Source organism: Lepisosteus oculatus, chromosome 4 (genome assembly GCF_040954835.1).
Source record: "Lepisosteus oculatus isolate fLepOcu1 chromosome 4, fLepOcu1.hap2, whole genome shotgun sequence".
Taxonomy (NCBI): Eukaryota; Metazoa; Chordata; class Actinopteri; order Semionotiformes; family Lepisosteidae; genus Lepisosteus; species Lepisosteus oculatus.
The window spans coordinates 18,000,051-18,027,608 of NC_090699.1; the positions used below are offsets into that span (position 1 = coordinate 18,000,051).

General features: G+C 40.7%; 1 protein-coding gene and 1 long non-coding RNA gene across 4 annotated transcripts; both read right to left on the reverse strand.

The window, feature by feature from the left end:
* Positions 1-1,004: 1,004 nt before the first annotated feature.
* On the reverse strand, positions 1,005-27,558 carry comtd1 (catechol-O-methyltransferase domain containing 1). 3 transcript variants are annotated; one of them, XM_015346472.2, is made up of 7 exons: positions 27,534-27,558; positions 9,306-9,439; positions 7,389-7,494; positions 4,737-4,855; positions 2,751-2,805; positions 2,319-2,452; positions 1,005-1,349 (listed from the first exon to the last, which is right to left on the reverse strand). In XM_015346472.2, the coding sequence occupies exons 1-7, from the start codon at positions 27,541-27,543 to the stop codon at positions 1,197-1,199; spliced, it is 711 nt and encodes a 236-aa protein (XP_015201958.2). In that variant the 5' UTR covers positions 27,544-27,558; the 3' UTR covers positions 1,005-1,196. The 3 variants fall into 3 exon arrangements, with proteins under 3 accessions (XP_015201958.2, XP_015201957.2, XP_006630322.2); XM_015346471.2 differs by lacking the exon at positions 27,534-27,558 and adding an exon at positions 11,440-11,575; XM_006630259.3 differs by lacking the exon at positions 27,534-27,558 and adding an exon at positions 10,740-10,891.
* LOC138238402 (uncharacterized) lies at positions 7,767-9,191 on the reverse strand. Its single transcript, XR_011189410.1, has 2 exons — positions 9,000-9,191; positions 7,767-7,886 (listed from the first exon to the last, which is right to left on the reverse strand). It is a non-coding gene; the product is annotated as an uncharacterized lncRNA (long non-coding RNA).

Sequence of the window (27,558 nt, forward strand, 5' to 3'; positions counted from 1 at the left end):
CTCGCCGATCGTGAACAACTCACTGCTGCTGGTGCACTGGATTGATGCTTCACGTCACGATCAGGCAGCCATCATGCGGCCACTACCAGAATAATAAGGTTGAGTGTTGTGTCAGCTGTGGGCAAACAAGCTACTGTACATTATACGACACCGGGTGCTATAGGACCACACGTGAACAATGGATGGTTTCCATTATACTTGGCACTCTAGGAAAAGTTAAATTATGTACCCATCAGAGAATATGGACGGATGAAATGTGTCAAGTTTAACGTTCCAGGCTTTATTTTGTTTTCAGGCTTCTTCTGTTAGGAAGAAATAGTTGAAATGTGTGAGAAAATATCAAGTGGCATCTCTTTTAATCTAATCTGATAAGGTTTTGGCCCTTACAAAAGATCTTCAGTTGCCACATACGGTATTGGCTTACATGGCCTCAACTCCGCACCATAGTGTATCTGATCTGACTGTTACATTAAAAAGTGCCTGATCTCACTTCAAATTCCTCTGGCAGGCTAAAAGGTTTTAAAACCACCCTGTTTACCCCAAAAAGATGCATATTTTATTGCAGTGCCTTCCTGATTTGGGCATGAATCTTGGACTACATTGGGCATGAATACATTGGGTGAAATAGTTCCTAAGTAATTGACCACAAAGAAACGCTATGAAGAAAAAGTTCATTATGGTAGAAAAAGTTCAAGTAGGTGTCTATGTCAGCATGCGTATGCACCAAAGAAACAGGTTTAGCTCATGCTGAATCAAGAAGGGGTTTTTCCAAGTGCCATTACTCTTTCAACATATATGTACAGTGAATATCAGAAGTACACTGTACCACTGTAACGCACCCTTATTGAAACTTCAGCCACAGACCACAAGTTGAAGGTCCACTCCTTTCTTCTTATACAGTTGCATACATTATTGTGATGCAATTTTTTTCATAATATTTAATCAAACTCTATGAAACCCAGTACTCAAAATGCATCCATAATAGAAATAAACATGCCAAAACATTCTCCATTCTAATCCTGTTTATTATAAACATCTACCCACACTCTGTCTGGGACAGCAAATACAGTATTTTGTGTAGTAAAGAAGAAGAAGAAAACCTAATAACGATCTGCGACCCAGCAGCTCTGGAATGAAGTACCACTTTGTTCCTTACTGCATGTGCTCTCTGAGGGTGTGCTATCTTGCACTGTGAGTTACAGCTTGAATGCCAGCGTCAGTCCATCTCCCACTGTCAGCATGCTGACGTTCACCCGGACGTCCTTGTGAATCTTCTTGTTCAGTCGGTCGATGCACAGGGTGTCCACATCGCCTTCTGCTGGATTCACAACCTTCCCACTCCACAGCACCTGCAAGACAAGAGAAGGAAGATTGGAGATTGTGGAGAAGACATGACGACGGCCACCAAAAGCACCACGGCTATGTTCCGGTAATAGAGACCGATGAGGATCCCCAGAGGTCTCCAACCCTCTTGTAGTCCAGTCCAGCATGTTTTATAAGTCGCCTCTAAATCACCAACTTCGAAAAACTGTTCTGTTAGAATTACAATTAATTTCAATGTGACCTATTACGCAAATTGTTTAACTACAAAGTCATTTAGAGGTCATATGGGACCTAAATCTGCAACCTTCATTGAGCAGAGTTAATTGCACAAAGCTATTCAAATCCTGTAACATCTCCAACATGCCTGAGGGCACCTGCTGCCTGCAGAAAAAGATGCAGCACAGCACATGACAAGCCTGCAGCCATCAATACAGACAGCACAAGACTCTGGGAGCTAATACTGAGTACTGAGCAGAAGACTGATCTTGTTGCATTAGCGTCAGAATGTCTGGAATATTCAGACCGTGACTGGAGCTCTCCAGGAGCAGGATTGGACCCCCCTGGTCTACACACTTTCTACTTCTGTTGTGCTTAAACAACAGGGTTCATGTCCAATTCTGTTTCTTACAGTTCAGTTATCAGGATCAAGAGTACTGAAATGGATCACGCATCCTACATTGTGAGAAAATAAATATTTCAGTGGCAATGCAGTCTGCAGTGTTGATTTTATGCAGCTCATCTGTGCTGTGGTAACCGAGATCCAGATGATTTTGTGAACACAAGAGATGGATTATACAGTAAAGAAAAGTAAAGTACTTTTACTGCTAGTGTATTTTGAAAACAATAGTTGAACAGACGTAACAGATGGAAAAGCAAATACGTCACTTAGGAACAAGCAAAAGGAAGATGTTTGCTCCAAGAGAATCAGAAGGTTCTTTGACTGTTTTATTAACTTTGTGGCGATACAGAGATTTGAAGCACAACACTGTACTCACGTTATCAATGGCTATGATTCCTCCTTTCCTAATAAGCAGCAGGCACTTTTCGTAATACTCATCATAATTCTTCTTGTCAGCGTCGATGAAGGCAATGTCATAGGACTCAGCTTCGCCAGCAGCTAGTAGCTCATCTATTCAGAAGAAAGAAAAGCAAAGCTGAGGAAGAATCAAGCTGGTAATGCCTTTAGACACTCTTTCATCCGTAGTAAATTCAGAGATGAAGACTTCTTACAGTGTACATATTTTTAAGAAGGCGTCACTATAAATCTGCAAGCCAGTAAGCACAGCTCCTCAACCAAATCTGATCACATTTCAAATTTAAAACAATCAGAATATTTCACTGAACTTTGAAACTTGACTGTAAGAGGCATCAACATCTACTGTAAGTTCAAAAGATCGGTATAAGTTGTAAACATAATGTTGAATTACCAAGAGTTCTCAAGGCTGGCTGTATCCTCAGATCAATTTTATGCTCAACTCCAGCCTAGAGGAATAACAGAAAGAGAAACACAAAAGTCAGATGAGCCTAATATAACAAAAAACATGTTTGTTTAGGACTGAAACATGCTACACTTCAGAATCTCTATTTAAAGACTATTTTAAAGCTGTAAAACAGACTGATTTACACTGTTCTGAAAACAAGACGTTTCATAAAAGGAGAATTTTCCCAACTGCCTTGGCAATAATGTGCAGTGAGGGCAGAGTTAGTGGCAGATTTTCGGTCTCAGAGGTGTGAGAGAATGAGGCATTGAGCAGAAGCAGGCAGAGACACACCAGTGGTCACCTTACTGTCTGGCACACTCTGTGCTCCTAGTAAGAATCAATATGCAGACAGCTGAGGTCACAGAGCCCACACTACAAGTCAAATGGAATGGGAAACCACGTCTGTATCCTTGTGGGAAAAATAGGGTTCCAGATCATACAGCATGCACTTAATACCTTTAACTCTTTTCTTCAGGCAATTCATCATGGGATTTATTTCCCCAGGGTAATGGCATAAACACAAACAAAAAAGCAACATTAATAATATAATACCTTGTGTGTGTATATTACATCTTATGCCAAAGGATATCAAAGTACTTAAGCTGTCATTAGCGATATTATGAAAACTCTAACTATAACTAAGGTGGGTTAACACCTAAAACAAGTGCACCCAGCAAGCATGAATCATTGCAAGAAGGTGAAGTTCATCCTTGAGGCATTAATTCTCTGCAATCACACTGAAATCTCTAGTACTCCATGTTCATCCACCTGCAAGATGAAAATATGGTTTTGCAGTGCCGTCCCCCCAAAAACAGAAAAGTCAAAACTCAACGAGCAGTTCCACCCTGAAACCCGCACGCTGGCGGGTTGTGCTGACAGGGAAACTCCAGAAGTAGAAAAACAATGGTGTCCAAAACTCAGCAGTAAAGGCGAAGATCAGAGAAAAGGTGTGGGCAACAAAACTCATTTTGCAAGCTTCAACCACTTTAACTAAAAAACTTAAAAACAAATGGTGACCATAAATGGGCTTCTCAAAATCCAGTTGTCAGCCTTGCTGGGAGGAAGCTTTCAGATTCAGAGGATGCAGTAAATCTATCATAACAGTAAGGGTAAATGCTTTTTACACATGGATCTGCCTTTTCACAAGTCGTGATACAGTGCTCTCCAACGCAGTGCGACAGCAAATCTCCAATCACCTTCCAAAACTGCTGTTCCTTCAGACAGAGCCTCCACAAGGAAAACTGGATTTATTTCACTCACAGATAGCCTGGGTGCCTTCAATTTAGCAATCACAAGGCAGCAATGCTGTGATGGCACACTTGTTAATGTTTTCTGTGGCCAGGTATAGAAAGGTTTTGTCCTGGCCAAATTTCCCTCTGGCCTTTAGCAGTCACGGCCTCCTAATAATCCCCATCTACAATTAAATGGCTTGTAAGATAACTTCAAATAATTTGAACGGATACTGCTCTAGTGCTGAAATTCTCAGGCAGTATTCATTATTTAACTTTAAGTTTTGACACTTATTTCACATAAGAGATTTTATACTGGAAATTTGATTTGATCCATTTTTAACAGTGGACTACATTTTATCGGAAAAAGAATGCACATAGGTTTGTGTTTCAAGCTGCTCTGCGTTTTGGACACGGGCTAATGGAAGTTCTTCCCTATAGTGAACACTTTAGAACCGATTTTCATTTGTCCCTGCAAGGTCAGGGCAATGCACTGGTCTGCTGCTGACACGCTAGTTTTCCTTGAGCAAATACTGCCACTGTTTAGCCAATCTGATAGCCCCCTTCCCCCCTGTACTGCAGTGGTAGGGCAGTCCCTGCCAGCACAAATCCACGGGCAAAGATTAAACAACACAACAGAGCACCTGCCCATGCAACAGGGAACAACCTGCCGAGAAACAATAAGAAACCGTGCAAGACTTACTTCTTTCCAGAACGGCCTTCCTATGTTGGCGTAGTCTTCGCAGATGTCACAGGCCACAACCCAGCCGTCCTCTGGCAGTGCCAGGGCAAAGTTTAAAGCATTGTACCCGGTGTACACCCCTGGAAGAGCAACAGTCACAGAGGCGGGGGTTTGAATTCTGAGTCATTGCAATTACCCAAAATAAAATTGTATTACTTTGTACAACAAAGCAGAAAGCAACACAGCCACAATTAAATACATGCCCCGAAAACTGTCTAAATGAAACCTAGAGTAAGACTGAATGACATGATAAAAGGCTTTAGTAAAAACTCTTTGTGAAAGTTTTGAAGACGTCAGCAGCTGCAAAGTCTCTAATGGATTCGAGCCATGAGTCTTGTAAGCATGGTACTGAGCACGAAAGAGTCTGCCGATCCTCGACTGGAGCCTGGCCTGGAGGTCTGAATCAGCTGACCTCAGATTAAGAGCTAGAACAAACTCACGGGATAAGGCTTTGAGATGGTTATAACTAAACAGGATCATAGATGAGGCCATTTGGTCCATTTAGCTCATTCAGTTACTAGAAACTGAATAATTTATTTATCATCTCATTTAGCTGTTTCATAGAAGTAGCCAAGGTATTAGCTTCAAACATTTGGCTGGGTAGCTTGTTCCATACTCCCATAACCCTCAAGACTAAAAAGATTTGGTTTCTTAAGCACAGTGTAGGTAACGTTAGTGTTAAGTGTACAGTAGGTTCATTCCAGTTCCTAGGGATGTACCCCGTTGCTCTTCTCTGGACTGACAGCAGGACTTTTGCAAAGTGGTGACCACTATTATACACAGAACTCCGGTCCAATGGATGCAGTGACTATGGACCTCCACAAACAGACAACAGACACAGACAAGAGGGTCAAGACTGGTTTAAGTGTAGTTTCTCCTGTGTAAATAATCTCTACCATGTGCACTATACTGTAGGTTGACTCTGTTGGTTAATGGTTAATAAGCAGGTTGTCCGATTGGTTACTGCTCTTTGATCAATGATTAATTTTTAGATTGATAATTAATCTGAAGATCTTGGTGACTTTGATTAAATGTTTGTATAATACAGGGTTAGCTTGAGTGAAGATGTATTCTGTGCTACAGCGCTACCATCTACAGTGATGTGAAAAGGAAAGTACACCCTCTTCTATGGTTTTATATATTAAGGAATATCTGACTTTTGTCTAGTCCTCACCAAGTTCTAACAGTAAAAAAAATCTAACCTCATGTGACAGATAACACACGCAAATTTTACTATGTTATTACTTATTAAACATTAAAACAAATTAACATTCAGCAGAATTGTGGGGAAAAGTAAGTGCACCCTATGATTCAGTCTGTCACGTCACCTGGAAGGAATTCTGTCCCAGCCCTCCTTACAGAACTGCTTCAGCTCGGTGATATTTGACGGCATTTGTTTGTGCACAGCCATTTATGCACAGCTCTCTTTAGGGCCAGCCACAGCATCTCAATAGGGTTTGATTTGACCATTCCAAAACCCTGATTCTTTTCTTTTTAACCCATTCTGTTATAGATTTACTGGCGTGTTTTAGATCATTCACCTGTTGCATGATCCAACTCCGGTTCAGCTTTAGCAGTTGGAGAGATGGTCTCGCACTTTCTTCTAGAAGGCACTGGTATAGAGAGGAATTCACGGTGGACTCAATGATGAGGTGTCCAGGTCCCGCAGCTCCAGATCAGGCCCAAATCATCACCCTGCCACCATCATGCTTGATGGTTCGTATAAGGTTCTTATTTGCCGGAAACCAAATACCTGCGTATCACCACATGTCATTTTGCATTATGGCCAAACAACTCCACTTGGGGAACATTTGTCCAGAGGCCGTTGTTCTTAGTCGTTTTGTGTTTCATTCAGGTGCTGTTTTGCAAACCTAAGCCATGCAGCAATGGTCTTTTTGAAGAGAAAGTGTTTTCTCCTGGTTCTGTTTCTCAGAAAGACATTCTTGTTCAGTCATTTCCTAATGGTAGGATAAAGAACTCTAGCATTTACTGTATTGACAGAGGCTTGTAGATCCCTGGATGGAGCTTTCGGGTTCTTTGTGATCTGATCTTGGGGTGAATTTGCTGGAATGCCCACTCCTGGGCAGACAGGCAACTGTTTTGAGCTTTTTCCATTTGTATATTATCTGTCTCACTGTGAAATGATGGTTTTTTTTGGAAATGGCTTTATAATCCTTCCCAGACTGATGAGCAGAAACGATTCTTTTTCTGACACCATCACAGATATCTTTTGACCTAGGCATGATGTGTCACCATAAACCTGGATGCTCCAAATCGAAGTGACAAAGATTATAGATTATAGATTATAGTCTATTCAGATGGAAACATTTCCTGATCATGTGCACTTGTTTATCAGTATCTGATTCTAATTACCTTCTTAACTGATATGGAAGCAGTAATGGTGCACTTACTTTTTCCACACAAGGCTACAGAATATTGGCTGTTTTTTTTTAAATAAATAATTAGTAAAGTAAAATTTGTGTGTTATTTTTCAAATGAAGTTAGATTTATCTACTATTAGGACTTGGTGAGGGTCAGATATGTCTTAATATATAAAACCATAGAAGTGCGCTTACTTTTTCACATCACTGTATAGTATTGTATAATACCTACCTATTTCAATAGCTTTCTTGGCTTGAATGAGTCTTGTAAGGTTGGCAATCAACTGCGATTCCTCACAAGCGACCATAATAAAATTTAAACGGTCTTCAAGTGTTTTCTGCAAGAATATGAAAAAAATCAATCACAATTTCAAAATGACATACCAAAATATAAGCACCACACATAAACAGGTAACAAAAGGCCAGTCCTTTGAGTAAGGATTGATAAAAAAAGCCTTTTAAAAGTCTTTTAAACTGTGTTTTGTGATGTCCATAAATATATTTGTAGCCATTTTCCTATAATTTTTTATGTCCCTTTTGGTTGTTTTTCCACTTGCTGGAAATCTCAGATCTCTAGTTATCCCTTGAGATGTGCAGAACCTGACCTGACCTGGACACAGAAGAGCAAAGGAATCCTATCAGTATTTCCTAGATGACCTTGAAAACGTATGCTACTGTTGCATCATCTTCAGGTAGCAAAGTCATGTTAGGAGCACATCTGGAAATTCATCTGTGTAAAGAAATAATTTATACACTGAAATACATTATATTTTATAATCATTCTAATTACCATTTACGACAGCACTTGGAACCTACTGAACATCAAAAGAACCTGAGCACTACCTGCACGCATGTACAGGGCTGGTCAAAATGTTGTCTGCAAGTACAAAGGCCAATTATTTTACCAAAGTTTTGTTTTCTCCTCCACAGATGGAGGAGGGTTGTAAGGTAACTGTTAGAAACTTTGATATTTAAGCTTTCGTTCGAAACCTTTTTTGTCACAGTAAGCCACGTGATGAATTTGTAATAAACTGTCGAAGTTGTTGACAGCATTTTGACTAACCCTGTGGGTGACGGATGAGCTGGAATGAGCCGTGTTGAATTTAGGGCTCAGAGACCAGAGATTAGATTCTCTAGCCTGCACAAGAGTAATGGGACAGAATCCCATGAGACAACATCTGCAACCTGGTGTAAAACATTATTTTATCCTGAATAATCTAGGTCATGTCTGCTGGATAGAACTTTAATGCACCTGCCATTTTCTTGATAATGACTTTGTGAAATGGATGCAGTGTGGCAGGTCAGCCTAAGACGGAACTACAATAGCAGCCACTGTGGTGCTAAGTGGCAGTAGAGGCTGCCAAAGAGACAACTTCGATTATTGTAAATAACCACACCAGGTGTCAATGATTTAATTATTAGATTATTGGTGATGGGAGTAATTAGTGGTTTGTTAGGTAAAAAGGTGTGCATTGTGTTAAAGGTGGATGGGTATTATCTAATGGCATGGTCTTACAGGTGATACGTTTCTTTTCATGCACAGTGTACCTAATAAAACACATACTATAGTTAAAGGGAGCTGTCCATGCAACTTAAATGACATTTTACGGGTCACGTGAGATGGGTTCTACCAATGGAGCAAAGTACTCCTATGTCACTCCCAGAAAAAAAGCTGTATGATGCTACAGAATTATTTTTTTTTAATAAAAAGAGGTCATATTTTTATTCTATATACCTGAATAAAAGAAAAAGAGCTAAAATAATGAATCTGAAGGTACAAAAACAGATCTTTTTAAATCTTGGCAAAAGGCATGATGATTATTAATTTAAATGTGTTTTTTACCTTCTGCTATTATTCCTGTTTAATTTGTGACTGCACCTCCCCTCTGATGTTTTTAGTAAAGCACATTCATGAGTTTTTGTTTTCTGGTTTAAAGCAATATTGCTGAGGAAAAAAGTATGTTGTCTTTGACCAAACATGGTTCACTCAGGACTTGATCTTTCCAAAACCTTCCAGGAAGTTATTTGGCTTTATCCTCAGTTAGTTACAAATCTTTATACTGTACAAGAGGAAACAAGGTTTAAGCATGAATCATTTTGCTACTAATCGCTATGAGTCTACAGAATTGTGCTCTGTGGCTGGACTTACCAGTCTAAGTTTCTTCAGTGCAGGGTGCTCTCTCATAGAGTGGTCCAGTACATATTTCATCAAAGGATTGTTTTTTGCTCCAACATGACTCTTAAAGATGTCTGTGCCGGAAAAGGGAGAGGATGCGTGTTTTCCTTGGAAAAGAAGCAAGAGTGATAGCATATATTAAAGCTTGGATTAGATTTTGCTCCATTTTCCTTCTGTGCTCCTATTTTACTGTACGTTTTCAAACCTTTAGGGATTGTAGACACATATTAATCAAACCTCGTTTTCTGTTTCCACCCTGTTATTTGACATATACTGTTCCTTGCAACATGTGGGATGATATTCGTCTCTTGCATGCAATGTTCAAATACTTCCATCACAGAACGGTCCCAAAGAAATAATGGCAACGCAGTAAACATTTGAAAGGTGTTTTTCTCCATGCTAGAACTACTGAAACTGTGACTACCCTTGGCATGCCAAAATAATGGGCTTGGATAATATAAGGGATGAAAAGTACAGTATGGTACACAGGCAACATGCTGGCACAGCAGTCAGCACTGCTGCCCTGGAAGACTGAGGCCTTGGGTTTATGTGGGTTTTGTCTGGGTGCTGGCCCAGTTGTGAGTGTCTGTGTGTGTGCCCTGCGATGGACTGGGGACTTGCCTTGCGCCCGCTGCTTGCAGCGACTGGCAGGGGCTCTCCCACAATCCTGTATCGAACAAAGCAGTTACAGAATGGATGGATGAAATAAGGTTCACACTTTTCACTACACATACTTGGTCTCAAACAACTTTCTAAACAATGCTGACTGTCAATCACTTAACGTTGCATCTGGCCAAGGTTTCATGCTCACTGACAGCTTTTTAAAAACTGAGAAGGAAGTAAAAATACAAATAAGCAGGTCGGTTTCAGAGCTTGTTGAGCCAAACAAAACTCAGCTGGAATGAGAACTAGCGGACACGAGGGGGGCAGAAACGGAGCTCGACAAGTATCGACCCGTAATCGCCAGGCGGTGACAACCCACCTCCGACCAAAGACATTGCCTTTCATTTGTTTGCCAAGGACATACATAATCTAAATGAGAGGTGGACTGATAACATTAAAATATGCATAACCTCTGCAGGTCTGTGGCCTCTATTAACAACAACAAAAAAAATGCATTTTAATTTTCGATTTTTAAAATCCTCTACAGGATGACTTTGTTCCCCAGCTCCTACCCGCTCACGATTAAATGTTTCTTCGTCGTTATTTCGCACAATGAATTGTAAGGCTAACGGCAGCACGTCTGGAGGACAGAGCTCCCCTCATTGTAGGATCAGACAGTGTCACACGACTAGGCTTTCACGTGATCCGCAGTCCAGACTGCGAGTACAACTTACTGTAGGTCTCACTGCCTTCTTACAGCAATGGGAACAGATCACACCGCACATTGCACCCAACTTCACTCACCGATATACAATCCCACGGCAAACACGGCGCCCACGGCCGCTGCGCTGACGATTGCCTCTTTGGGCACGCTATAAAACGACATTTTTATAAGGACAAAAACTACTCAGTACCACCCCGGAAATAACACGCTTATACTCGCGCTTCCTTGTCTCGAGTACCACAATCCTTTGTATATTCTTCCTGTGAAATTTCAAACAGGAAGAAACTGCATTGGAGCTCCCACACTTATAATCGAAAATATACGACACATTGTAGAAATGGCAACAAACGGAGCGAATTCAATCGGTAGATTGTTTTAAATACCCGGACAGACAGACACACATTTCGTACTCGCATAATTGCAATATAATCAGCTATAAAGTTAATGTACGTTAATCTATATTTGACTGTACACAAATAGCTAATGATATTGGTATTACAATACTGTAATAAAAGTACGTGAAACATTTCAAGTGATGCGGTCTTCGTTTATACGTATACATATCAAAACTGTAGTTTGAAAACACCTCATTCCTAAATCACGTTTTTCACCATTCTAATTTCCATATTCGTTCTGTGTATTTAAAAATAATTCAGGTCTCCTTGTCTTTTGTCGTACAAGACTAGATCTGCGTCTTTCCCAGTTATTTGACTATTTACGCCATGCCGACTCGAGTTAAATTATCTTCTCTGTAAAATACGGTAGTTCACAGTTTCTTACCATCCGATGCCATGTCTATTCCGCACGCTGACTGAGTTATAAAGTTGATCCGAGGCGGTAAATACTTATGGTTTAAAAACTGTACAGTAACGGTGAGTCAGCAGATCACACCCCGTATAACGTATTTATATTGGCTGCAGAAAATGGCAGTGGGGTTGGAGTTGGAGCTGAGCAGTAATTTTCCGTTAACTGTTAATGCTCCACATTCACTTTACTAGCACAAAATACTCGACACCGCCAAAAACATGTGCAATTTGCAATATTTTTTATCTTGTTTAAAACGTTTCCAAAATACAATTAGTTTAACAAAAAAACAAAATCAATTTGAAATTTGGTTAGAAAACAAAACTCAGTATCATTACCAATATTCCGCAAGGTGACAAAAACGAAGCCTAAGATTTACGACACCTACAGGTGGTGCGGATAGGCAATAAAACATCACCACTTACCCTGAGCACTGGAACCCCACAAGGCTGCTGTCTGAGTCCAAGGTTGTACTCCCTATTTACTCACGACTGCACAGCAAGACACAGCAACAACCGCATCATTAAGTTTGCCGATGACACCACTATAATAGGACTGATCAGTGATGATGACGAGTCCACTTACAGGGATGAAGTTGTACAGCTGCTTAGGTGGTGTCATAGCAATAACCTGGACTTGAACATAAAGAAAACGAAAGAGCTAATAGTGGACTTTCGGAGACACAGGCCACACACTCACAGCCCACTCAGTATTGATGGAACGGAAGTGGAAACAGTCACCAGCTTTAGGTTTTTGGGAATTCACATCTCTAAAGATCTAACCTGGACTGTGCACACTGACTCTATCATGAAGAAGGCTCAGCAGCGCCTTTATTTCTTGAGGTGCCTTAAGCGATGGGGGATGCCAATACATGTGTTGGTAAACTTCTACCGCTGTACTATCGAGAGCGTCCTCACCAACGGGATCACCGTGTGGTATGGCAACACCTCTTCGCGAGAAAAAAAGGCACTGCAGAGAATGGTCAATATGGCCCAGAAGATCATCGGCTGCGGTCTCACCGAGATTAAACAGCTCTAGCCGTGGTAGAATTCTGGCCATCACAGAGGACAGTCACCACCCCGGGCATGAGCTCTTCACCCCACTGCCCTCAGGCAAGAGATATAAGAGCATACGGACACTTACCACTAGATTCTTCAATAGCTTCTATCCACAAGCAGTGAGACTGGCGAACACATTTAGCCATCCCCCTCGGACCACACCTACACCATCACCATCTACCTCATTGTAATTTATTTATTGTACGTCTCCAGTCATTGTTTACACGTCTGTATTGTTTACATTCAAACTGTCTGCATGTTTACTTGCACATTGTCTATTGTTTGTTTGTACATTGTCTTGATGCACTGTTTGCACTTTGTTTTGTTTTTTTACACTTGTTTTACAAACGAGAGACTTTCTGTAAGTAAGAATTCCATTGTACCAGTACCGGTTACATATGGCAATAAAGTTCAAAGTTCAAGTTCAAGTTCAAGGTGTGTCGACAAAGAAACCACTGTGGTTAGAAATCCAGACGGACAATATCACAGTTATTACCCTATCAAACAAAACATTACCATTTTACGCATTCCTGACATTTATTTACGCATTTTATACAGTATTTATACATTTATTTTGCAGCAAAATAAAGTGTACGAATTATGGATTTTGATTAAAATTCGCTTTGATTAATTGATCGTAAAAACCTTGACATTTTCCAGTCACCTTTACAAAAACTTATTATTGAATAAGGAATTGGAAAAAAAAATATTTGAGTGGAGAGTGTGGCGAAAATAAAGAGAGGCAGTTCTAAATGCCAAGATATTACATCCAAACACAGCCCATCATTAAGAATACATGAGATGGTATATTAAGATTTTAATAATAATGTTTATGCTTATATAGCGTTTTTTGGACACTCAAAGAGCATTACAGGTAATGGGGACTCTCATTGTTGATGAAGCAACAGCAGCCATAGTGCATAATGGGAAATTTGGGTAGGACACAACCTGGAATGTTTTAATGACCACAGAGAGTCAGGATGTTGATTTTACATCTCATCCGAAGGACAGTGCCTTTTTACAGTATAGTGTCCCCATCACTATACTGGGGCATTAGGACCCACACAGACTGCAAGGTGAGCGCCCCTACTGGCCCTACTAACACCACTTCCAGCAGAAACCTTAGTGTTTCCTAGGAGGTCTCCCATCCAGGTACTGACCAGGCTCACACCTCCAGAGTTTCAGTGGGTTGCCAGTTCTGAGTTGCTTTTGATAAAGAATCCTTCTAAAAGATTAATTCTCAAACTAAAGGTGGTACGAATTGATGGAAATGTGTCGTTGTGGGTTGAGAATTGGTTAAAGGATAGAAAACAGGAATTGCAGATTATGGGTGAATGTTATGACTGGGATGATATACTGTAATTAGCAAAGTTCAACAGGGATTGGTATTAGGACCATTTTCCCCTATAAGGACCTTTTCCAAATGTATACCAATGGTCTCCTGGAATACTGTAGTTATTAAATTAATCTAGTTCGTAACTCATACCACAATAGGAGGAATAATGTTGTAGGCGTAGCAAATAAAATTCAGAAAGTTTGATTCGCAAGTGATTCAAGCCTTTGCAGATGACTTTTCACAAGAAGATAGCAATATATACACTATAGATACCAAATGGGAAATTTGGACAGGATGACGAACAGGGGACGGTGTAGACAGTGATCTGGTGTTCAGGGGAAACAAGAGCAAACTAACCCAGGAGGAAGTCCAATAGGGGAAAATCAGGCACAGTCCAGGGTCCCGGTACCGGGAGAGCCATCCAAACGAACAGGAAAATAGGAATCCAGGAACATAGAAGGTTAAAACTATAACGGAGCAAGGTGCTCCGAGCCCTGGGCACAGTGGTCAGGGCGCCATGATGAAGATATGTCCTCGCGCTACTCCTGAGCCCGGTTGGACTGACTTCCTTTCTGGTCTTACAACTGATTTATTCTTGGATGGCGTGGAAATATAGGATAAGAAATGTAACAATACTCATATAAGGAATCTTCGTAAACCCCATCTTATCCCTTCTTGTTTATCTTTTTGGAATGCAATGTTTGAAAACACTGTAGTGCTCCAGGGTTCACATGGGCACCCTCACTGCTGCCACATCAGGTCAGCCCCACCACCATCAGGGACTTGAACCCAGGCCTCCAGCATCACTCAACAGGGACCCAGCCTCTTGAGCCAAAGGGAGATCTCCCATCAGCCCAGCCGCTGCAGTCCCTGCTATCCACAGGGAAGGGCGGTGACGTCACCGCTCTGGTAAGCCGGCTCTCACAACCAATGGTGGCCGTATGGCGTTACAATATAAACTGGAGGTTAGTTTGGACAACTCCTGATAGATGATTGTATTACAAATAAAGTTAAAGAGATATCGTTTAAAATTGTTCATAACTTTTATCCAGTTAAATTAGTGCTCTCTAAATTTAAGCATGAGCACGATGATCTGTGTGTTTTTTGTCGGGATGAAAGGGAATCTTTGGTGCATTTATCTGTTAGGTGTTGGGTTGTAAAGTTGTTTTGGATGGACTTGCAGAGTTTTGTTTGCAGGCAGTTAAAGGTGTTTTTTAGATTTAAGGATTTTGATATTTTATTGTACTGTTTAATAGAAAATTTGGAAAAAGAGCATTTATTTATAGTAAATTTATTAGTCATTCTGGGTAAATTTCACATTCATAAATCAAAATGGTCTAATCATACTCCCCTTTTTAGTACTTTTGTAGGTGGAGCTGAAACACTATTTAAATTCTATAAAAATTGAGAAATAATAAAGCAAGGAAAACATATGATATTGTAACGCTTACGGCCGACAGGTACTGTGTAAGAGCCGGCGTACCAGAGCAGGTGACGTCACCGCCCTTCCCTGTGATAGCAGGACCACAGCTACTGGGCTGTGGAGAGATCTCTCTTTGGCTCACGGGGCTAGGTCGCTGCAGAGAGACGCGGAAGTCCCGGGTTCGAGCCCCGGACGGTGCAGGGGCCGACCTAATGCGGCAAGGGCGCCCGCCGGAGCCCCGTTGCGTTACATTGGTGTCAGAAGCGGGGCGGGATAGCCCTTCGCTGGGGACTGCGATTTAAGCGGGGGAGAGTGTAACGCTTACGGCCGACAGGTACTGTGTAAGAGCCGGCGTACCAGAGCAGGTGACGTCACCGCCCTTCCCTGTGATAGCAGGACCACAGCTACTGGGCTGTGGAGAGATCTCTCTTTGGCTCACGGGGCTAGGTCGCTGCAGAGAGACGCGGAAGTCCCGGGTTCGAGCCCCGGACGGTGCAGGGGCCGACCTAATGCGGCAAGGGCGCCCGCCGGAGCCCCGTTGCGTTACAATATTTAAAAAATAGAATTTGATCACATAATTTACTTCATTACCTCTGGCGGTTAATTTTTTTTTGTTTGTGTTTTTTCTCTTGTACCCGTTTTTGATCCTCTAGTTGTAGTTGTATTTGTAAATTCTTTATACAGTACGTTTAATACATTTTTTTTAAAAAAAAAAGACTCCTGAGCCCAGTTATAGGCGGGTTTCCAGGCTTCCATCTTCCAAAGCTGAACCCCGAGCTGCGGAGACAGAGGTGATACGAAAAACACTAGGAACACAAAAGGGTAGGAGCGCCCTCTAGAGGAGGGAGGACGACTGTGACACAACCTCCTGGTCATGAGAAGGGGTTGCTAGGACTACCGTGCCTGGTGAAAAGGTGACCTACTGTAGGGTAGGAGAAGGGGCGGACGAGGGATGCTAAATGAGCGAGGAAGTGGAGAGAGTGACGTGTGCTGTACATGGGAAACTGCGAAATTACGTCAGGATTAGTTGTGTTGTGTTGTGATGTTGCTCATTTATTCCGGCTGCCCTCATCCCTCCCAAGTGTTTTAGAGTATAAAGTTTAAATAATAGCATTAAAATCAAGGAATGTTTGGTCATCATATTACAAAAAGCTATTGTTTCTCTGTAACTAGTCCAGAGAAGAACAATCAAGTACATTCCTGGTTTCAAAGAAATATCCTTATACTAACAACCTAGAAGAATTAACCCTTTTGAGTCTTGAACAGAGGACATACAGAGAAGAATCATGGGGACCTGATTCAACTCGTCAAAATCCTCAAAGGTACTGTCAAAGGCGGCACAGTGAACTTCTTCAGAAACAACAGCCAAAGGACTCAAAAGAAGAGAAAACTATGAAAAGGTGCCTTTAAACCCAAAGAACAGGAGGCACTTCTTTACACCATCGGGAATGAGCTGACTAGCCATGGTCTTGAAGCTTCTTACAAGATGCAGCTGGCAGAGAACCTCAGATGGGCTGGAGGGGTGGACCAGCTTCCTCTTGTTTGTGACTGTGCTTATATTTTATATCGCTGTTAAATCGCTTGTCCCGATTCCTGGCCAAGATCAATGGAGAGGACCAGTTGTGGTGGCCTGGTCAGGAGTGTCTATTTACTACAGAGAAACACTTGTTGCACAAGTTGATGACAGCCTGACTGCAGGGCTACATCGGCTACACTGATCAAGCCCCGGGACCCCACCTGTGGGCTCCCCCTGATGTGACAGCGGTCCAGCAGGACAACACACAGCCTCGTGCTGCTCGTGTAACACCGGCCTCTCGCGAGATGAGAACGAGACAGTAACGCTGCAGAGACTGTCTGCTACGCATCAGTCCTGAGCTCCGTTCAGGCGGAGAGAGCCGTGCAAACAACGTTAGCGAGTAACCTAGGACAGGACGAAGGCGATTCTTTGAAAGAAAATAAAACGCATCAAAATATAGTTTTTTTTTATTTTTTTACAGTTGTATGGAAGTCTTTACAGTAACAAATGTGTATCCCTTAATGATACATTGTGTAATAGTTTGTTACATTGTCTACGATTAAGATGAACTGCCTGAACGTAATCCTCCCTCGTACTTTATGTTAAACTCACCGGAATTAAGTGTTGGTAGAGTTCATGTTTTTTCCAATAAAGTGCTCTGGCGCTCTCTAGTGTATATTTAACAATTTTCTTAATGCGTTGACTTTAAACCTCGTATTATCACTAGTTTATTTCTGATAGCACGTAGAATGTATTGGAGAAAAATCGTTATAATTTTTTCAGTCTGTGTTTTTAAAGAGAGCTTTGTGCCTTTGTAGCTCACAATAAAAAGACAGTTACTGTACATCATAGTATCCATTCTTATGATTCAGTTCCCGTTTCATTTCCCAATGTATTCCGTATTTGTTACTGGCACCATAAAATTGGAAATGTTATACCATCTGTTAAGGTTTTACACAGAGACGCTTTATGTAACCTGTAACATTACATAAATCATAATATTTATTTTTTTATTTCCTTACCCAGCGAGCACCTCTTGCTAAATCACATTAAACGTTCATGCGTGTCAAGATATTTACTATCACTAACATCTCCACTAGGGCAGGGAGCGAAGTCAAGACATTGATAAAAACTCTGGGCTCTTCTGAGCACGATAGCTGTGTTAGATTGTGTTGTGCATTGAATGAAACAAGTCTTGATGTGATTAGTTCCGAACAGAAGTTTGGGTGTTGCACGTATTGTAAGATAAGCCACACAAGTTCTTGTAAACTGAATGACGTCTTCTCTTTTACCGAACTGTTCTGTAAGTTTGTGGTGTATGCAATTTGGAAAATGATAACGCGCCTATGCGTTTGGATATGTTGCACCGAACATTTACTTTCTGATGAAACATTCAATAATATATATTTTAAATAATAACAGAAAAAGCGTATGATAGAGGCCAATTAAGCAATTTAGCAAATGAGGCCGCTGTTGTTTGGTAGACACAGCGGTTGCACTAACAACACAATAGAGTTTAGAAGTATTTTTCTCCATAAACACAACAGCTACAACCCTGCAGGTAAGTTTTGACAGATTTGAAATAATTATTTCAGTGACTGTCAAGAATATGCAAGTGTAACTATACCTGAATATACGTGATGAAGTATAATATATATATAGGTACAGAAGTGTGGACGTTTCTGCCTAAACACTTGTTTTTGCGTTTCTCTTGTTTAAAGTCTTTGCAATAATTCCTCCTGATTGTTTAGCAATAAACACACTAGGGTAAGAGGCAAAAAGCGTTAAGACATATATCAAAGAAAGGAGCACTCATTCTGTCAATCCCCAATTTCAAATGTACAAAACAAAACCCTTTCATTGATGCGCCACCGATGACACGAATCGTAACTTGGATTTGCAAAACAAATTTCTACAGAGTCATTAGGAACAGTGCCTTAAACAGAAATCTCGGCGAAGGTATTCGCACTTGGAATATGAAGCCGTATTTTCTCATCCTCTCCCACGGCAGCTTGGGGCTTTTCGCTTGACACTAATTGTTTCTGCTATTTGTGCCAAGTACCTACTGTTTCCTAGCACGTTGTATAGACAGGACCCAGTCCCGGAGCTGCTTCTTATGTCTGTTAACAAACGAAAGGATGCGCCTTGCTCTCTCTTCTATGTCTTCACCTAGCTCTCGCTTGCCTGCTCCTGTTTTGTGTAACTCGGGGCTGTCACTGTGCCACACAGGCACAAATTCAAAATCATTCTCAAAGGTTCTCGCTGCTGTCCAAAAATTCCACTTCTTTTAAAAATACCACCAGCTGATGATATGAAATGCACAGTTATTTAAAAGCTTAACATGGAGACACCTCTTTGTAATGAACTTTTTTTAAAAGCAAAGTTGAGCTTATCTTACACCGGTTTTAATTTTTGTTGGTGCTCTAACAAGCACAAGAGCTGTCAGCTATCATGATGACAATTCGTTTTGAATTACCAAGAGTAAAACATAATTTGCAGTGGTATGAGACTAACATTTTTAAGACCCTTCCAACTGTTAAAAGTCAGGATTTCTGTCTTAAAACATAGTTAAGAAATCACGGGTAACGTGATTACATGATCATGGGAAAATTCCGTTCATAGTAACTCTGGGCCCATGGAGATGGGTGCCACAAAATATTTGGTAAATTACGAATATTCTAGGTTGTCAGAACCAACACAAGAAGCTTAAAGATGAAAGATTAGTGGGTTTCGCGTGCACTAAGTGTTATACAAGCTTTCTACTGAGGGTGGCAGTATTGCCTAGGAAATAGTGCAGCGCTGGTATTTAGATTTTAAGTTACAGCAGCCTTGTCTGGCCTTGTTGACAGGAAGGGATCTGTTTCTGAGTGCAGCTGTAAACCTTGCATGCATATCACACAGATTCCCCTAGGACATGTGCATACCCTTTAATCAATCCGTATAATACATTTCGGCTTTGCTTTTGGATCACTCTATTAGCGCAAAGGCAACATCATTATACTGTATAGAACTAATCACAGCTCAATAGAATATATTGTGAGTATAAAGCACTCCAGTCCAGTAACTGAAGCTTTGCAGCAATCAATGCAGCAAGCTATGAACTCATGCATTGCCAGCTCTGTATCCTTTTTAAACAAAAATGGTGTTGTTCACTAACTACTATGCTTAAAATGCTGTATAAAGTAGTTGGCCTTTGCTGCTGTACTTGAGACTCATAGTTATATTTTAGTCTTTCATTTAGTCTGAAAAACCATTATATTACATACAGTTTTCCAGACTGAAAGATGTTAAAGTAGGAATAGTGTTGTTTTGCTGGGGTAACAGTTCTTGGGGTCCCCGCCCTTGCCGCTTCTGCTCTGCCAGTTCCTCCCTCACTGCCTGGGCGCGAACCCGGGTCTCCGGCGTCACGCAACAGGGAACTTGCCAGCTGAGCTAAAGGAGAGGTCCCCCAGTCTGGGCAGCTGAGATCTCTGTTATATGCAGGGGTATATTCGGTACACTGGACACACCTGTCTGTACGAGGTGCTGTTGTCTCCCTTGCAAAGTTATCCACAGCAGACACAGATTTCGTGTGAGTGCCGCGGTTTATGTTTAAAGACCTTTCCAGTTTGCTTGGGGTGGGCAGGGACAGTGTTTCAACACCTTCAATCCTACATGGGTCAAAGGAATCATTTCTGTTTATGCGTGCAGTACAGTCTCATACAGTACGGCAACATTTGTTTGACTGATTCATTTGCTGAAGTACTTTCAATTAGCAATGTTGTCTAGTAGACATCACTTAAAAGTCAAAACACTAGCTCGTGCGGTCAGAACAATCTGGACAGAAGAATCTGACATGATGGTAATTACTCTGGAATGGAGCATGGAGGAGGAGAAAGGGATGATTGATCTTACTACCAGATTTAGCGTGATGCATTAGAAAGGTTGAGATTTTTTCAGGCAAGTGACAAGTCATGACTTGTTATATGACAAATTGTTACAGTCTAATAAAAAGGCTTAAAATTGATGTCCGCAACCTGAGCTTTACTCTTACATTTGAGCTTTTTACTAGAATGTATTTCCTCTTAATTTATGACTGTTCCATTTTTTTCTTAATCTGTGTAAATCTGTAAAAAATGCAATTGTTTGCTTCCTGGTTACTGGTGACATAGTCAGTACCATTTTTGTGAAAGTACCCCAAAAAGAAAATTGCACATATATTTAATTCTGTGAATAGCTAACATTTCAGTCAGGGAATGACAGAACTGCAGCACAGCGTAACTCAAAGGCTTAAAATAATTTGTTATTCTGCCCGTCTTTCTGAGTACCCACCTCTGCATTGGTAAGATATGTGCCGACATGAAATCACAGCTGAGCGACAGGCCCAGAGGATGCTTGACTTTCAAATCACTTCGACGTTTTTTTTTTGTTAACGTTGTATGCAAATAAATACAAATTTCAATTTTATGGAATCATGCACTCAGTGACAGTACTCAAACTTCAAATAAGGTGCTGGAGGGCAATCTTGATGTTGTGAAACCATTAATATGATAGGCATTGACACCTTTTGCAAAGTGCAAAAGACAAATGCCATTTCTTCAAAAACAATTACTGGCTGAGACTGAGGGTTGGAACCAATGAGTCTCCTGGCTTTTAATCCCTCGACTGGCACTGCCACTCCAGTATGTTAGATTCAAAACTTCAATTGCTTGAAATGCCTGAGAGCCCAGATCTGTCACAGGCCACGCTTAGGTACAATTTCTGCAATTCCGCTTGTTTTCAGACTTCAGCAAATATAGAGCTTTCAAAGTAATGTTTTTTTTTATTGCTGGAAAAAATATACCATATACCCAGTCATTTGTCTCACTTTTGCATCATGCAGAAATTAAGTTTGCATGACTATGTGGCAGTGACATATCTTTTACTGTGGTGATAAGTATAATAATAACTTGCAAAAGTGCTTTTCATATAGGCTGTGTCCCACGTCATCCACCCCTGGAGCAGCCCCCACCTGGGTGATATAGGTGCCATTCTGCACCAGCAGGCTCACTGCACAGCAGATCAGCTGGAGAAGTAAGAAATGGCTTCGCTAATTGATTTAAGAGAGAAACTTAGCGAGGCTATACTGTACAAGCCTGAAATAGATTTCCATGAGGAGCGCCTTGGGATCTTTAATAACCAAGTAGTCAGAGTTTAAGTTTAAGTCAAGAGCTTAAGACAGGGTGGGCGACCCAGGTCTTTGACTGCTGGGTTTCTGCAGATCTTAGAGGCACCTTTCAATCAGCTCCTAATTAAGACCTGGAAAACACATCTGATTTGACTTTGTATGCACTTAATTGGATTGATTCTTCTTTAAGATCTGTGTTACAATAAAAAACGGAGACAAACATTGCACGGAGGACCAGGGTTGTTTTCTCCTGGATTTTTAACTTCTCATCTCCCCCCACAGCACCAGTCCCCTGTCACCATACATTTGCTTGGTCTGGACATTCTGTCCCAGAGGGAAGAGTGACACTGACTGGCCCAGTCTATGGATTGACAACATTTTATCATTATCTATAACTACACCAATGGAAAAAACGTCTGTATAGTTAATACACTTGAGGTATTCAACCATGGTACAATAATCTTGTGAAATATTCTTCTTCTTAATAAGAATATGAATAATTGCACACAGAAACACATAACTTATGATATAACTTATTAATCTAATATATCCATGTTCACAAATCTTAGCCATTTAATGACTGAAACAACCTGACATCAGAAAATGCTGGTAATTAGCTAATTCACATTATCTAGCAACAATAATACTGCATTTTACTAAAGTCAGACGTTTGCTATTGCACTATTGCTTTCCTCTGTTGATGTACTGTGAATGATGTGCAATGTGTATTTGTGCCTTTGTGTGATCTATGGGGATGACATAGGGACTGTAGTTAAAATGAAAGCCCTGAGGATCTGTATGACTCTGGGATTTGCAGATCAATCCACAGTCATTCAGTTTGTCCGATGGTTTGTGGACAATGTGTGTCATGCGGGCTTTTCCCGGTAAAGAAAAACAGACCTTTGTGGCATTTGGAGTGTATTTGATGGTGGAATTCATGACTTCCCATCTTCCTCAGTCCTCTCCAAAAGAACTTTGACAGCATTACATGCACCTTTTCAATTCCAGTGACTTTGTAAAGTCACATGTCTCGTTGTTCAAAACACATGGCTGTTCAAATACAGTACCCTCTCTTCCCTCTCTGTTCTCACAATTGTAATAATTACCAGGATTTCTTTCTTGCCTTATATTGGCCAGCTGAGAGGTTCAGCTGGTCTCTGTGACCAAGATCTGCTGACCTTCAGCCTGAAAGCTCTGGTATGACACCTGGCTCCTGCTGAGTCCACCAGTGTTGGGAGAAAAAAGCTTTGCAGAGATGGGCAGCAGTAGCAGATGGAGACATTTGTATTCAACCGGTATTGTCACACACAGGCAGGATGTAAATTTAATCCAATCAGAGGAAGACACCTTACTTTAATTCGTTGAAGACCTCATATGCATAAGGTCAAGTGCAGCTGGAGCCAGCGCATTGAAATCGAGCAGAGTGTGTGCAGATAATTGACTTAAATTACTTTGAAAGAATTCAACATTAAGCCATCCTGTGCCAATAATTTTTAAGTACATAACATTTTTCCTAGAACTCATGATTTGAAATAATTACCATTGCTTGAAAATACAATGAGCTCACAGGAGTGACATCAATAATAGAGCTGATTAGTTAAAACTGAGCATAAGTATGCTTAATAAAAAATAGAAGCTGCTGCTAGTACTCTCTGAGTCCCAGGGCTAAAAATTATTAATACAGTTAGAGTGGTATCAGTCCACAGTTCTTCACTTATTCTCTGAAGTCCATAAACCAATAATTATTAATTATAACAGGTTGTCCAAGTCCGGTCCTAGGGGGAAGGTGTGTCTGCAGGTGTTCTGGATCTTTTCAAAGCAGCAGCTCCTGAAGTTGTTAAATTGTTCCAATTAGGTCCATAATGAGCTGATATAGATCGTTAAAACTGAGCTGATGAGAAAACGTGCAGGAACTCCTCTTTACCAAAGAGGGATCTGAAAAGTGCTGAGCCATAATCCAGGTCTTTGCAGTAGTAGCAGTGAAGGATGCATCATTTGTGGATAATTCTGAAAACATTTAAAATGCAAAGAAAAAATATGTTTTCCCCTTTCAAATCTCATAGTATAAAGTGTTAAATGGAAACTGGAATCTTTTTTGGAACTTTGAAGCTTTAAATAGAATAGGGTTGTCTGATTATGGTTCTGAAGGGATGGTATGGTTTGTGGTTTTTATTCCATATCAGCTCTTAAGTACCTAAATCAACTTGTTATCGGCTTAATTGGAACAGTTAACCACATTCTCCCACCTCTACAGGTGCTGCTGCTTTAAAAAAGATCTAATAAACCTGCAGACAAACAGGCCCCTCAGGACCAGGATTGATATGTTACTCATGCATTATAGGGAATAAGAACAGGCCATTTTTTATTTTCTAGGTAATACCAGTATTGCTTGTTGTTTTTTTTTGTGTATCTATGATGAAGTGTTAGAAGTCACGGCTTCTTTAAGAATACAGAAATACAGCTAATGTTCCATGAAACCCACAATGAATTTTATTGATGTGACTGTTGATTCTAAACCCTACAGTCATGATTTTTTTATAAGCCATTGGGAACAACAAGTCAGTCAGCTGACAGGTGTTAGCACTGCAAATAAAAAATTGAACACACATAAGAACATATCTGGGTTTGCTTTCAGATATTTTCTTTTTTAAACAAGATATTCTGTGCACTCGTATAGTTAGGTATGCACTGTGCAGTATATAGCTAGGGGTTTTACAGGAACTGTGAACACCGCAGTGCCCCATGTCAAATATGATGAGCCTTGATAACGTTAATTCATACCCTGGAACCACACCGCCCTTATTATTTCCAAGGAGGCCCTGAAGCTCTTATGTCTGAATTCCCAGAATGCACCAGGAGTAGAAATCCCATTCTGGAAAACATTGATTATTCTGGCATCAGCAAAGGAAAACATTAAGTACACTGTTTTCTGTATTTATGAAAATTATTTGTGTAAATATGTTAAAAACCCATTAAAGCAAAAAAAAACCCCAACATGAAACACATGGGAAATAATCTGGTGAATCTGAATCAGTTTGGCCCCTCAGGGAGATGGTTGATATCCAGAGTGAAGCAGGACTGAACCCAGGCCTCTCTGTGTTTTACCAGTCAGCGCTGCAGCCTTTCTTTCAGCTGATGAATGGCTGGCTGACTTATCTGACACGCACCCTCAAGGCTGAAGTAAATCCCACAAGATCCAGACTGCCTGCAGCCCCTGGTTCAAGATAAACTTAAAGACAGCCAGAGAGGAGGCCCTTTCCTTCAGGGATCCATCTGTACAGCTGCCCAGCAGTGGAGAACATGCCTGAGGTGTAAACTTCACTCAGCAAGGAACCTATCAGACAAATATTACAGTAATACAAAGGTAATACATTAGCTCATCTATCAGGGGACCCATGTTTGTGATAAATACCTCTACTTATACTTTTGTAGCCAGTTTGCTAGAAATCATATCAGCCGTCTTGCTAACCTATCGTTTATCTTATTACTGCTTGTATTCGGAAGTTATGCACGCAGTATTTTTTCTTAATCGTACTGCCCAGAGGACTCTTCATACGCTTCTGCTATTCTGTTGGGTTTTTTTTAGAAAATACAGTCTGGATGCTGTTATGAAAGTAATATATCAGTAATCCTAAATGCTTACTGTATAAAAAAGAGAAGAAAAGTGCTGCACTGCTTATATTCAATGATAAGTATCCTCCTGTTGTTTTCACGGAGCGAGCAGAAGTAGCTCATTCTTGATCTCATCAGGCCCCCCATCTTTCAACAGTTCATTATGTTTCGTTCAAATACTTTTGTGTTGTTAAAATGTCACCCTTCGGATATTTTTAAAACGTTTGGGTTCACATTAGGTACACGTCTTAGAACCAGGTAGTTTACTTATTTTACTATATTTGTTCACTTTTGTCTTGAAGTAGGCAAGGAAATAGTTTGCTCCTTTCAAATCTACCCAACTACAAAGAAAAAGACCACATTTTCCATTTCAGCTGCAATACAGATTTAACGCGTCCATTTTCTGGTGAAAAGGTAGGGTCAAGGCCAAAGGTTGTGATCACAGTTTACTGACATGCAGTTCAGTGAGACTATTCTGACTATGAACTAGTTACTAACTGCCTAACCTCCCAGATGAGTCAAATGCCTCCTCTTGCTTGTAATCTGATGCTCTTATTGTATGTTCAGATGAACTGTGAGCAAGCCTGGCGGATCTTGACTGTAGCTTAGCTTATCATGGTGAAAGCAGCCTCCTGTAGACATGAAGCTCACCGAGTGTCAATGAATATATTGTCATTGTGCACTGTGTGTGTACCATCCTTATTAACGTACTCAAAGGAACCATCAGCCCTTTTCCCTGTAACATCCTGTTGTCTCGCAGCTCTGCTAAATCAGGATTGAAATGAAATTTGTGTGTCTGGAACTGAGGAGTATTCCAGGTGACTGTTTCATAGCTTCCCGCATGGGACCATACAGAAGGGAAAGAACAGAAAATAAAAAAGAAATGCAAAGCGTCACGCGGTACTGTAACATTCGCAGCCTGCAGTACACATTTCTGTTTTCGTCGCTTTTTTAAACTGTGTCTTAAAATACATCAAGGTGCAGGTTTCATCTGGCTTTATTTTAAACTGAGCCGCAAGAACGTGCATGTCAGTTGCTTCCATTTTGTATTCTCAACTTCTCTACCAGGAGTTTTAGTTTGGCAGGGAGCTTTCAGCAAGATTGACAAGTTAGCAGACAATATGATGGCATCAAAAAGAGCCTGATGACAGGTCGGCTTGGCAACCCTCTTCGACCTAAATATGTTTCTTGTTCCTGGCATAATTTCATCTTGAAGAAGAAAAAAAAAGATCCTCTTATGAAGCAGTCCGCTGAATAGGTAGTTAGGTAATCACTTTCATTATGTTGGTCTTTTTATGTTTAGTTTTTGTGTCATAATATTGTTTTGTATTTACTTTGAGTGGACATTATTATAATATAAATAACACATTTTTCCTTTTTGGAGGTTTTGTGGGTTCTTCTCCACAGTGAGGGTAAGGTGATGGTCCTCTTCCTAGATCCCAAGCTGACTGCATGCTCCTCAGTAACTACTCTGTTAACGTGAACTAAATAACGGCAAATGAAAAGAAAGTGATGCAGATGACTGTTTTTCAACTCACTTAAAAAGCCCAGGCAAAGTAAGAAAGAGAAATAGGCAGTTTCTGCTGGGATGCACAAATTACACATTTCAGATTTACAATGATGACAATGATGGAAAGAGGGAAGTTGCGCCTTTCTTTAGCACATTTTCTTTAGCAATTACTAGACAGCTATTGCTGCGTTTGCTCTGAAACTGCTTTTATTTCTTCAGAAAATTGTAACAGTGGTTTACAGTGGAGCCCTTACCAATGGAATAAAGGAACTGTAAAATAATTATTTCCTATTTGAACGGGGCTAGTTTCCTGCAATCAGTTCGGTCATGTAGATATACTACATTCACTTGCTCAGCTATTTCTGAAGCTGAGTTTAAAGTGCTGTGCCCTCCGCGGTTCTATTGCCTTTAAAATACGCCGTCTGCGTTTTGTTGTGTCCGCATCGAAGCTTTAACTTAAAACACGAACCCGTCTTCATTGCGCTCCTCCGGTC

What these genes read in the sequence shown, in the direction of transcription:
- comtd1 (XM_006630259.3), bottom strand. Translation starts at nt 10,821, where the DNA reads ATGTCGTTTTATAGCGTGCCCAAAGAGGCAATCGTCAGCGCAGCGGCC. An exon ending in CAAGAAAGCTATTGAAATAG is followed by an intron (nt 4,856 to 7,388) that starts GTAGGTATTATA and finishes TTGCTCTTCCAG; the next exon opens with GGGTGTACACCGGGTACAAT. An exon ending in GAATCATAGCCATTGATAAC is followed by an intron (nt 1,350 to 2,318) that starts GTGAGTACAGTG and finishes CTTGTCTTGCAG; the next exon opens with GTGCTGTGGAGTGGGAAGGT.